The 13,472-nt window shown below is 30.3% G+C and overlaps 1 protein-coding gene across 1 annotated transcript; it reads left to right on the top strand.

Annotated features, from left to right (window-relative positions):
• The first annotated feature begins 805 nt into the window (after positions 1-805).
• LOC139425301 (uncharacterized) lies at positions 806-12,741 on the top strand. The gene is made up of 6 exons (XM_071179277.1): positions 806-913; positions 2,565-2,641; positions 5,123-5,252; positions 6,557-6,729; positions 8,695-8,797; positions 12,548-12,741. The coding sequence occupies exons 1-6, from the start codon at positions 829-831 to the stop codon at positions 12,739-12,741; spliced, it is 762 nt and encodes a 253-aa protein (XP_071035378.1). The 5' UTR covers positions 806-828.
• Positions 12,742-13,472: the final 731 nt, after the last annotated feature.

Consider the following 13,472-nt stretch of genomic DNA (forward strand, 5'->3'; position numbering starts at 1 on the left):
TGTCTGAATCTCGATCCACGGACTACAGTTGGCAGCACGGCTGTGGTTTTGAGAATTATGACGCAGTAAAAAGTTTCACTTAGTTTCGCCGTGATTTACATCGTTTNGTAAATTACTTTCCCTACAATAGTTGTTTAATGGCAGGAAAGCAGCATCATAACATTGAAAGTTGTTGAGCTAAATTAAATATGTGCTAAAAGTAGTATAGTATGCTAAAAATAAATATATAGAAAACAACAATATTTCTTTTTTTTTTTTTAATTATACGGTTGTGTTTTATTTTATCAGCTTTTTAGAATAATAAAAAAATTGATATTATGTTTCAAAGAGAAGGTACTTTTTTGTGTCTGATTTCGTAACTCAAAACATTGATTAATAAGCATATTTGAGATCATTCTTTTGAATCTTTAAAATTCACTCTTAGTTCGTGAAAATCCGAACATTAGAACAAAAGTTATTTAGTATCATGTCTTTTTTCGACGTATAAAATGCTATAGTAGTTCTTACAAGAGTAGATTCAATAGCAGAAAGCATAATCTGAATAATTATTGGGTGAAGAACATAAAACAGTTTGCACAATGATAAAAATGTTTGCAAAATGATAAAAATGCTGTGCAAAATGATAAAAAAAATAAATTCCTTTACAAACTAATATAGTACACTAAAAATAAATAAAAAACAAAACAAAATTTCAAAATTATACTCATCTGTTCTATTTTATCAACTTTTCAGAATAATAAAAACTAATTTGATTTAAACAGAATGATTTAATTTTCTGCTCTGAATAAATTTTTTAATTTCCTAGAGATCTCTTGAAAGGTCTTAAGGATGAGGAACCTGGCAATCCTCACTCTGCTATTTAGTGCATACTCTTTAGTGCATGGTAACTGTGATTTATCTGGTGCAAAAAGAGGTAAAGTGTCTCAATTTATTCTTTTGATGTAAAAATACAATTATTCTTGCATTATATCTATCTACATTTAAAAGCAAAATACTTACTTAAATTGTTCGTAAATTGAATGAGCACCTTGACAGTCTTACGGAGAATTTTAAGCTTTATGTGATTTTGTGTGGGACAACTATAATAAGAAATCACAACATACATCTATTAAGCATATAGAGGGAATGAAAATCTTAACTACTTGATTGAAAAGAGAATTTCCGTAATAAAGCGGGGAATCTCTCACACTATTTGAAACTCTTTCTTTAATTGAAAAAAGCTCCCTCACACACTTGTGATTTTCACACATTTGTGATAAAGCTGTAATTCAAAACTCTCTATATCATCTTGATGAAAATATTATTTGGGATTTAGAATTTATTTAACGAGTTATTAAACTTTTTTAAAGCTGTTTTTCGAAAACTCATACAAATCAAACTCGTGCATATTCTAAAACTCAACATATGAAATCATGCTTTTGACAAATAATATGCTATGTTTATAACTGTCGTGAGTTTGCAACGGTTACTCACTACTGTTAGGTCAAGTTTAATCTATTTAGAGCCAGCGCTGTTTTTGCTCATTTTGAAATGTCACAAAACGTCAATATGGAGAAAAGCGACAGTTTTATAAAAATAAAAAACGTTTGTGGTCTAATTTTTTAATATTTCAAAAGCTTACTCCAATGCTGCATTACCTGGGCTCATGAAAATTTGCAAAAACTGAGAATAAGGCAGTGATCTTGATAGTTTTCACCTAAGTGAAAAAATGTCGCTAAACTGGCAATTTTTTAAAAAGTTTAATAACTTTTAAAATATTTAAGTTATTCGTAAAATATGAAGTTATTCTTCACTGCAAGATGATCAATATAACTTAAAATAATCGCTTTGCTGCAAGTCTAAGCAATTAAACTGTGATTTTTTTAAAAATATTTTCTTTGGCGCCAGAGCTACAAAAACAATATTAAAAAGTCGAAAATTTGGAAAGATTTTTCCCCCAACATAAAAATTAAAAAATTCTCAATTTTTTTTCCTTCAAATTTTTGTAAGCCCAGATGATGCTGTATTGGAGTAATTTTTTAACTCATGAAAAAATTAAATCACAAACACTTTTTAATTTTTGTAAAATTGTGTTTCCCATATTTTGACGTATCGCGCCATTTTCAGAAATAGAGTATTAAACTTCGCTTATTAAATTTTTTTAAAAAAACTCTAGAACTTAATAAAAAATATTATTTATAAGAAATCCGTATATATATATGTTTATTTTTAAATTAAATTTTAAGTAAATTAAGTTTATTTCGTAAATTAATTTAGTAAATTAGTTAGTAAATAAAGTAAATTTTTAGTAAATAAGTAAATTAAGTTTTTTAAACCGAATAAGATTATAACAGAATATTAGATTTTAGTTTCAGCAGGTGATCACCTATATCTAGTTTTTTAAGACATAAAAAATGGCATCTCCTTTTAGTTGCATTAAATAAACATGAGCGCTTTTGAAATTCTTACATAAATTTAGAGATCGATTTGTTAATAAAGGTGACATAGCGTATTAGAACATTAAATTTCAGTATCAGAATATGTAACATAATTTCTTAATTCATGTATTTTTTTGATTAATTTAGATGTGGACTTTCCTGATATAGAAAAAGATGGCATAGAATCGTACCAGCTTTCTGTGGAATACACAATTCCAAATGTTGTAAGTACAATATTAATAAATTAATGTTGTTACATTGAAGCCAGCACAAAACGTCAATAAATCAAATATCCGTACCTTCCTCGAGAGAATGTAAGTAATTTCTGCCCATGTTTTTCGTTTGAAAAAAATTAAATCTCTACCTGATCACTCTGGAGCTCAAAATTAAGAGAATGGGATACCTGTAAGTGACGTAGTATGGGTATCTCGATCCTGATTGGTTGTTGAAACGTGGCATTTGATTACGTTAGCAACTGTTCTTTCCATTTTATTTCGAGTTAGCCAAGCCCATCAAGTTTCAAAAGTGACATGTTTTAAATTATTTCGCAAAAATTCTTCCTCGAAGATTTTAATTCTTTCACTATATATTTGCACAGAGACTTAACACAAAGACAGGTAAGAAGCCACATGGAACATAAACAAACTAATTATGCATCGAAGTTGCTAGGTGCACAAAACAAAGTTGTATCACGGTTACAATAAAATAGATAAACAAATAATAAATCTAAGTTAAGAAGAAGAAATAGGCGAGAGATAATTATATTTCCACTAATTCGAGGAGTGATACGGCTATGTATTTAATCAACTTATCGTTAATAAACATCCTAACTTATGTAGAGAAACTTAGCTCAACTTTAATCCGCCTTTTTGCTGATAAAGATCAGCTGGTGCTGGCGTCATAGGTAACATATGTGGGTATGGGAGGCTTTATTCTTGAAGCGCAAGTACCCAATTTCCTAATTTTTTCTATAACTCCCGGACTACTGTTACTTTATGTAGAAAATAATAGTGTCCGGTGGCAATTGGGTACTTGCACATAAGGAAGATCTTCCATATCCAAAATATGACTTATGACGTCAGCACCAGCTGATCTTTAGCAGCAAAATGGCGGATTAAAGTTGAGCTAAGTTTCTCTACATAAGTTAGGATGTTTATTAACGATAAGTTGATTAAATACATAGCCGTATCACTCCTCGAATTAGTGGAAATATAATTCTCTCTCGCCTATTTCTTCTTCTTAACTTAGATTTATTACTTGTTTATCTATTTTATTGTAACTGTGATACAACTTTGTTTTGTGCACCTGGCAACTTCGATGCATAATTAGTTTGTTTATGTTCCACGTGGTTTCTTACCTGCCTTTGTGTTAAGTTTCTGTGTAAATATATTGTGAAAGAGTTGAAATCTTTGAGAAAGAATCTTTATGAAAGAATTCAGAATGCGTCACTTTCGATACCTTGCGGGCTTAGCTTACACGAAATAGAATGGAAAGAACAGTTGCTACTGTAAACAAATGCCACGTTTCAACAACCAATAGGGATCCATAAATCCATACGACGTCACTTGCCAGGTATTCCATTATATTCGCCCATCATTACTATTTTAGGGTCCAGGATGTTTTGTGTAAGGTATTGTGAATTACGATTGCTGCACAATATTTCATGAAATTGAGTTCTAGAGACATAGATCGCTATTTTTTACTGCGAATATGGTGAGTGTTCTAGAAAAATCGCTGATCAAATGAGCTCTGTGTGGTCGTCATCCATTAAAATGGAACTAGGGCAATCTGCGGCAGTAAAAATTAGAGCAGGAGACTCCAAAATGTTATGTCAATACTCATACTAGTCATATCGACTTTTTCTAAAGACATGGAGAAACGTATGGTCATCGAATAGGAAATCTGCTCAAGCCATCGAAACTCCACTGCCATAATAATCGAATTTTCGAATATTGGAGAATAGGTAACTTGTCTTCTGTTCATGTTTTTATGTAGGGAAATTCAGGAACCTGGTTTTAAGTTGAACCAATTTTTCTAAGAGTGCATTTTAAAGAACAGTGGTTGCTGAAAATGTTTTAAAAACCGAGCTTGATCCAGGAGTTCTCTTGTCTTCTAGATACGGTTCTTTACAGGTTGCCATAAATGAAACATCATCGCTCATTCTAGCTCCCAACTTGGTAATAACTATGAATATACTTAATGAATGAACTTAAAATAAAAGATTCACCTAAATAAAAGATAAAGCCACCTACAAAGTAAATAAATAAATAAATAAAAATTAAAGCACCAGATGATTTAGTATTAACAACTTTATTACCTGCGCCAACGCAATGGAAAAATGGCAAATTCCATTATTTCAGACAATAACATCAGAATTAATTGTAACATCAAGAAATTCATGAAGCGATTACATAAGATCCAACTTCTTTACTTTCTTATACCTTTACGAGATCACCACATATCTATACAATACCTTTGCGTTATCTTTTATTGCAACAGGTTCACTATATCTCTTTACAAAAATCTGCCTCAACCATTTAAGTCTGAAGCAGTTCTAAAAATGTCGTCTGCTTTTTCTATCTCGAAGCTCTAAACTAATTTACTGCTTGTGTTAGCCTTTGTTTTTGTTGACTCTTATGATACACACAATGGATAATACACACATACAATGGATAGTGTAATATCTAATTAATTTTAAATTCTAGCAACAAACCAATTACTACACTGAATATTATGATCTTGTTGAGAGACGAGGCAGAATAGATGCCCATCAAGAAGGGAAAAGTTTATCTTATATGTACTGGACACAGACCAATGAAGCATGGGAAATAACGGGTATTACTTACTTTTTATTTATTTGTTATTAGCACTTCGTAACGTTAGAAAAGTCATGCTACTTTTCCCAAACGGGAAAATATATTTGTTTCTCACATTTTTGCTTGTCATAAATTGTAGAGACTTAAAACTTAAATAGATAAATAATAATTGAAGAAATTTGTATTTTTAACATATGTTATCCACTGAAAAAAGCCAAAAGAGTTTTTATTTTTTCAGATAGCTCAGCAAACCCTTGGTTATCCTACTAAGAATTTTATCATATAAATTAGCATAAGCGAAAATTTACATATTGAAGTATAGAAATGATTTCAAAATTTTTTCAATATTATTTAACTGAGTAATAAACAATCACAAAAATCTATTTTTTACCCAACGAATAAATTATTTACCAAAAATTCTTTGTTTATCTCAAATGGTTCAAGAAATATGGTGAACTGAAAATTTTTTGCAAACAATTATAAAATTTGTTTATCCAAAGATGTTTGCATAAAAATTAATTTTGAGAAAATATTTTTTTAATATTTTACTTAGTAATAATCGTAAAAAATTAGAATATTAGGGTACACAATTTTTATATCATTTTAGAAAATGAAACTTTAAATAGCAAAATACGAAATTTGTGCGAAATCGGCCGAATAGCTCCTGTGAAATCAAATTTTGAAAAAGTCTTATTTTTAAAATTCAAATTCTCAGAAATTATTCAATCAAACTTGCTCAGAATTTGCATTTTGCAATGTAAAATTTTCATTACGTAAAATGACAAATGTAAAAAATTATATTGTGACTTTTTTCAAACTTTTATTAAATAAAATAATTAAAAGAATTATTTATTAACAGTTACTTTTTGCGTAGAATTATCTTTGGATAAATGAATTTTATAATTGTGAGCAAAAATTTTTCAATTTGCTTAAAAAGTTATCGAGCTAAGGCGAAATACGCAAAAAAGTAAAATTAACATTAAGGAAGTTCAAACTTTGGAGCGCTCTCCTGACTAAACTACCAAGACAATATTCCCCAGATTCTGACCTTTATTTTGAGTATCAGAAATCTAAATCTGTAGAAAGAAATGAAAGTTTTTTGAAGAAAAAAAAGTAGGTTTTGTTATTAATTTTGCAACTTAAAATATCGTCTCCACAAATTAACGAGCACATTAAAGTTAAAATCCCAGTACCATTAAGAATAAACCTTAATACGTGATAATCCTAAAACGAAATCAAAAGTTATGTAGATGCTTCGTTTTTTATTCAGTACACTGTGCAATTTAATAAAAATTATGTTTTAATATAACTTATTATTACCAGAACAAACATGCACATTTAAGAACGCCACAGATACACCCGATATGGAGAGTCAAGACATGATAGATTGGCGGTACAGTGTTGAAGGTGATGATGAAAAAAGAACATTCGGACCTTCCGCCATGTTCAAGATTGCAAGAGATGTTTGGAACAGTACATCGAGGAATTATAAAATGGTACGTTATTTTCACTTTAATTAATTGCAAAAGAACCATGGCAAATCGATGTTCTGCAAACTGCTAACGGGTTAAACTGGTATATTTACAAAAAAAACTTTATAGCATTTAAATGCAATAATATAATCGAACTATTGATATGACTCATCTGTAACAATATTATTATTCTAATTATTTTAAAAAAACATTAAAAATAGATGCCTTTTGAAATCAAATATGTATCAAAGAGATAATTATAAAATTGCAAATCAATTAAAATAATTGTAAGTCAAATTTTGTTTGGTACAATTAATTTAAAGGGCTAAAACTAGGTCTATTCGAAAGAAAAGTTTTGCAATAACTATTAGAAAACATAAAATCTAGATTTCATGTGAATGTCACGCTTTATACAAATTTTTGTCGAAATTTTCATTCAAACAGGGTTAGAAAAAACTGTTTTAACGAAATTGAATGATTTGGCGAGCTTGTCCAGCTCATTAATTATTTTTCTAGAAGAATACGAGGAAGTAATTTTAGTGAAAAAAATGACAAAATTATGCAGTGATGAACCCCAACTTCCACTACAATGGACCCATTAGCACTGGATACTTTCTAATCAAAATGCCCTAACTAATTGAAGAAAAAAAAAAATTTCAGTTTATTTGGGTTTTTTTAATTTTTTTAATGCTATTTTATATGTTTTCTCTTTTTTCTATTTGTCTTGTAACCTTAACCATTAACCGATAAATGCCACCTCAGGGTGGCATAGGCTTGGGATTAAATGGTGGTGTATGTGTGTGTCCAGTTCATTATGTTACGTTAATATAGTTAATACTGAACCTTGAACCGATTTGAATGTAATTTTAGACAATAATTATTAAAAAATATAAAATTAAAATTATTCAGATAAATAAAACTACTTGTTCAAAGGCACACGAAGAAGCAGTTCATAATAGTGCAGCTCCCCTAGCGACAAATGACGACATTTCCATGCACGGGTTTTCAACGCAATTCTTAAGCTGGGTCTCCACCGATCGCAACGGCAACGTAGATCAAAATCTGTTGCTGTGTTGCTTCCCATATGTTGCCAAGGTCTTTCATATCGGTAATTGGCAACGACTCTGCTTCTTGTCTCGCGCATGCTCAGAAGACTTATCACGTGATACGGTAAGCGTCATCTCTTCTGGTTTCACTTTTGTTTGAAAGCGCTAAAGTTCTATTTATTAAAATATAAAGAGCAGATCTGAAAAAAAAAATTGTTAGCCAGACGTTATTATTTAACTCATATTTTAAACGGATTTTTTTATTATTAAACTCAATATTTACTTGAATGAAAGACCATGTTTTTACTATATTATTAAAGTTTTCAGATAATACGAACTTTCTATTTCATTGTGATTTTTTTATAGGGTAAAGAAGTTTTTATAAATCAGTTAGGTAAAAATTTTAAATACTAGGAATAGAATGTAAGATGTATGAACCTTTTTAATAATTCCATAATGGTTACAAGTCATTACATAATTTAATATCTTTTCTAAATATGATTCCATTAAGATAAATGTAATAATTATTATTTTGAATGGAGAATTTACTTTATCTTTGATTTTTAATTATAAATTTGAAATTTAGCTTATTGTCTTTCACAATAGTTGTACAGATGAAATTAGTTCTTATCATATACCATTTAATTTTTGTTAATACAGTGTACAGTTTTCACAATGCCTTCAAGATAGTTCTTTCCACATTCTCTGCAGTGATCAGTAGTTTTTCTTTCTTTTAACATAATAGAATGAGATGCAGATTACATTTTCCAACCATTTTTTTGGATTATCTGCTTATGCTGTTTCCTATCTCCGATAGAAGTTAGTTGTAACATTTACTAGATACCTTGCATTGCATTGAACTGAAAAATTGCATCGCTTATTTTTTAAATAGTGAATTAGCTAAATAGCAGTCCTTAAAGAATATTTTGTTCCTTTATTGCAGGCATACATGGGTAAAACTGATTTCACTATTAGAGGTCTCAAAGCCCAGTATTGGAGGAGGTGCAGTGGAAATGACAATTCTTACGTTGATTATTATTTCACGAGTGAGTATTTCATGAAAACGGATATCTAGTTTTAAATTATTATTTTGTCCTTATTTAACAGTTTATATGTTCAAAACTATCATTTGAAAAGCTCTATAAGCTGAAAAGCACATAAACGACGTGCTTTACATTACAGAGGGAAGATGTAGAAAACGTTTTTCATGTAGATGAATCGAAAATGCTTTTAAACTTAATATAGAAGGATTTTAATAACAGAAGGTGCTTGAAAATCAATTGCAGTCGAAGCCAGATTTGACTAAAAATATCGAAAACTAACTAGAAAATTATTGAAAATGGCTTACACTGTATTATTTTTATTAACAATAAATGGAAGAAAAAGTTTTAGTTTTTTGTAACTGAACTTTGTACTCTTTCTTCGGTTATAATAATGCACAGTGGGCCAGCATCCAATTTCGTGGCCAAAATTAGTATTTCGATAAAATTTGTTTCAAAATTTGGAGGTTTTTATTTTGATGTTTTCATTTAGGGGTTTTTATGTGCAGGTAAATTGAATTTATAGTTAAAGTTTTGAAATACACTAAAAATACCCAAAAAAAAACAAAATGGCAGTTGAAATATGGTGAGCAAAACTAAAAAAAGTAATATAGTACGTTTAAATAATTAAATATAGCAATGAAAATATAATAATTTTTGTAATTTTATATTAAAAATGAGAAGCAAATATATTTCCGAAGTAATATTACAAAATAACGCGAAAACATGAAAAAAAAACATAATTTTTGTTTTTCGGTACATTTAGTCCACTTTTGCAATACGGGCAAGATGGGGCAGGTTTTTTCGAAGAAACATCAAAGAAGACAACAAAAAAAAGTTTAGCTAATTACCTCGCGGAACTTTTTGGAACTAAGTTTCGAAAGTGATTCAAACATTGTAAAATGTCAAATGATAAGATATAAACTATAAGTTTGTCAAGAGTATTAACTAATCCTACACATTGAAAAATTGTACTATAATTTCAGACTAATTACTCTGATAAAAATGAAACAGTGAGGTGAAATTCCTATATATACTTCTGAAATAAAAATTTGAAAGTTACATTTAAAAAAAGAATTTTAGCATATTTTTCATTACATTGTACTCTCGTCGGTCCAAAAAGTAAATTATAATATTTGGAATGATTATGAATACTTAATTTGGGCTATATTAAAACGACCTACACATATTTCAGATGAAAATTTAGTTTTTGACTTTTGGCCAAAGATCATGGCCCATAGTGTAATGTCGCAAAATAAATTAAAAGTTAATAATTTCTTTGCAAATTTTTGGGTCTTTGGATGCGGATAATGAGCATTGCTCAATTATGTCTCATAATTTTAGTACTCAGCATTTTGTTAACGTTTGGACAGATAAAAGTACTCAGATATTTGAGCCGTAGAAGGTTGAATCTACCCAATGGTTTTCATAGCAATATCTTTTGTTAATCATTAAATTGGGTCATGCATGAATTATTCTCACTCGTGGCCACGCTATAGCTCCATCATATATTTTGATTGCATAACAAGATAGATATGAAGAACGCCATATTGTAAATGTTACCACGGAGTGTACAGTGCCCCAAAAAAATGAACTACCCTGAATAATTTTTGATCTAATGATCGGATTTTCACGTTCCAGTACTCAATCGAAATGGCTCAAGAGGATGATCTCAAATATGCTAATGAATAGCTGCAGACGATAAGTTGCGAAGTCAAGCACGAAAACGTATTTTATCTGAATAAACATTGCTTTTTTTTTCTTTTTTTTGATGGACTCAGATTATTGACTCCCAAAATTTAGGGGGAAGCCGCAATCTGGGAAACATGATTCCAATAGGTTAGTCAGGAGGGCGCTCCAAAGTTTGGTCCCCATAATATTAATTTTACTCTTTGAGTATTTTGCTCTATCTCGAGAACATTTTAAGCGGATTTAAAAAGTTTTGCACAGATTTAAAAAATTCGTTTATCCGAAGATAATTCCGTGTAAAAAAAAACTTTTAGTAAATATTTATTATTTTTTTATTATTTTATTTAATAATGGTTGGAAAAATATCAAATATTGTAAGGCATATAAATTTTTATGTTTTAAAGAACAGAATTTTACAAAGCAAAATACAAAATTGGAGCAAAATCGGTCGACTAGTTCTTCAGAAAACGAGTTTTAAATATTTGACTTTTTGATTTAAATATTTGACTTTTTGAAATTCAATTTCTCAGAAACTAGTCAGCCAATTTTGCTAAAATTACATAATTTTCTGTTCAAAATTATATTCTTTAAAACGGTCCAAAAATTAGTGTACCTTACAATTCGAAATTCTTTCGACCATTATTAAATAAAATAATGAATATTTATGTAAAAGTTATATTTGCATAAATTTATCTTTCGATAAACGAATTTTATAATTTTGGGGCAAATTTTTTCAATTTGGTTCAAAAGTTCTTGAGATACAGCGAAATACGCAAAAAGTAAAATTGGCATTAAGAGGTCCAAACATTGGAACGCTCTCCTGACCAAGCAATGGAGATCCTTTTTCCCTGATTGCGACTACTCCTTATATTTTGGGGGTCAGAAATCTAAATCAGTCGAAAAACAGATGTCTTTTTTCAGAGAAAGCATGTTTTTGTGTCTGATTTCGTAACTTTCGGCACTTATTCACTAGCATATCTGAAGTTAGCCCCTCAAGCCATTAAGATAGAGTCCTAGAACGTAAATATCCGATTATTAAATCAAAAGTTATTCAGGATGGCCTGTTTGTTCCGCGCATTGTATAAGTTAGTTATTCTACTGAATATCTAGTTTACGTACATTTATTACCTTTAAGTGCCGAAAATTGCTTCTTAAATTACTTAGATAATCTACAAACTACCTAATAATTCCTCATTAACTACTAAGTATTCGCTAAAGTATTCGTGTATAACTATAGTATTACTACCAAGTATTCGTGAAAATAAAATCCTGCCTGGAACAACGTCAACATTTCTGTTCGATTAAAGTAACACAATGTTATAAAATTATTTTTGCTACCTAAACATTCAGGTGACAACAGCGAACACACTAGTTGACAGAATCAATCATCGATTACTTTAGAAACTATAATACTAAGAATCGGTTTTAAAATATTATTACAATTAATGAAATTAGCATAATATTATTAATTTATTTTTCATTGCGAAAACAATTATGAATGAAGCCATTTTGTTCCGTGAAGCTAGTACATACTGTAACTGAGAGGGCTAATCGGTCAACTGAACAGAAGTTCGAATCTCAGCGTTCATACTACAATATTTCTTCCATTCCTTCAATAAAATGAAAAATTTCTAATGTTCTGCTTGCTACAATCGGTGACCCAAGACGATTAGAATATCATGCCGGTTATTTTACCGTAATTTCAGAAAGAAAATTCTGACAGTTCAGTAATACGCATATTCTTTGTTTATTTATAAACATATTTTCAACGAACTGAACTAAAAAGATATTTTCTTACCTTTTTGGAGAGAATGAAAATTTCAAAAACGATTCAATACTTTTTATTCTATTAACTTCAATACAATAATTTTTTAAAAAGCAAATGAATAATTTCTCCTTAAATTCAAGTTATGTTCGTAACAACAACAGCCGTCTTCTGAGCAGAGTCAAAGTTTAGTGGTATTCCTGCCATGGCTGTTAAAAGATAGAGCCTTAGGTGCTAGGTCATGGTCAGGTATGTGTGTGTAATACTTGATCGCTAACATTTGATGATGAATTTCTTTGCAGCTGACGATGAGCAGGATCCTCTCGGAACCGATTTGAAAAGAATACCCCTGAGGGTGTATTTCGGTGGCAAGAAAGACGGAATGGGAGAAGAAACTTCAATTCAACAATACGAAATCATCACATTGCAACCTTTCATCTCGAGGAACGTCTATCCATTCCAAGTAAGACAATCCCTTGTAGAAATCATAAGATAAACCTTCGCCCATTTTGTCTCTTTATACTTAATCTTGGTGATAAAAAAAAAGAAAGGCTAGACAAAGATTCAGCCGAATAAAATCTTCTCCACCGCAATCTTTTGCATCGGGTGTCACTTCAGACTATTTCTTTTTCAAATCACAGGGCAATCTTTACTAGTCTCGTCTGTTGCTGCTGTCATAGACCGCTAAGGCAAAGGGTGCTACTGTTCTAGTCTTCCAGTGGCGCCATCTATGGCCAAGGATTCGACTTCTGCTGAAGAATTGCTTCAAGAACTTTGTGATCCGACAGATTTAACGTGAACCAGTCACCATTTACTACACGGGGTGTCTTTGGCCGGTTGGAATCGAACCCCGTTCTCACGAACGTGAGTCCAGTGCCCAACCAACCAGGCTATCCCGGTCACTAGTATCGTCTCTCTTACTTATATTGTAGCAAGAAATAATTCCGCATTCCTGATGCGATTCTGGGTATAAAAAAAAACCCTGTTTAGTTTTAAAGAACCATCACACTGCAACAATTTAAATAAATTTTAAAGTACCGTTCGAAAACTAAAAAAAAAAAAAAACATACAATAATATACAAACTTTTTATTGAAAATAATGAGCTGGGTTATAGTGGACATCGTGAATAACTTTTCTATTTATTGGCCAATTTTCCTCTGTGAGATATCGTAGGTTGGAAACAAATGTATACACTTCCAAGTGCATTTACATCATCACATTCTATG

The sequence above is a fragment of the Parasteatoda tepidariorum genome, chromosome 3 (genome assembly GCF_043381705.1).
Source record: "Parasteatoda tepidariorum isolate YZ-2023 chromosome 3, CAS_Ptep_4.0, whole genome shotgun sequence".
NCBI classification, from domain to species: domain Eukaryota; kingdom Metazoa; phylum Arthropoda; class Arachnida; order Araneae; family Theridiidae; genus Parasteatoda; species Parasteatoda tepidariorum.

What these genes read in the sequence shown, in the direction of transcription:
- LOC139425301 (XM_071179277.1), top strand. Translation starts at nt 829, where the DNA reads ATGAGGAACCTGGCAATCCTCACTCTGCTATTTAGTGCATACTCTTTA. An exon ending in AATACACAATTCCAAATGTT is followed by an intron (nt 2,642 to 5,122) that starts GTAAGTACAATA and finishes TTTAAATTCTAG; the next exon opens with CAACAAACCAATTACTACAC. An exon ending in CATCGAGGAATTATAAAATG is followed by an intron (nt 6,730 to 8,694) that starts GTACGTTATTTT and finishes CCTTTATTGCAG; the next exon opens with GCATACATGGGTAAAACTGA.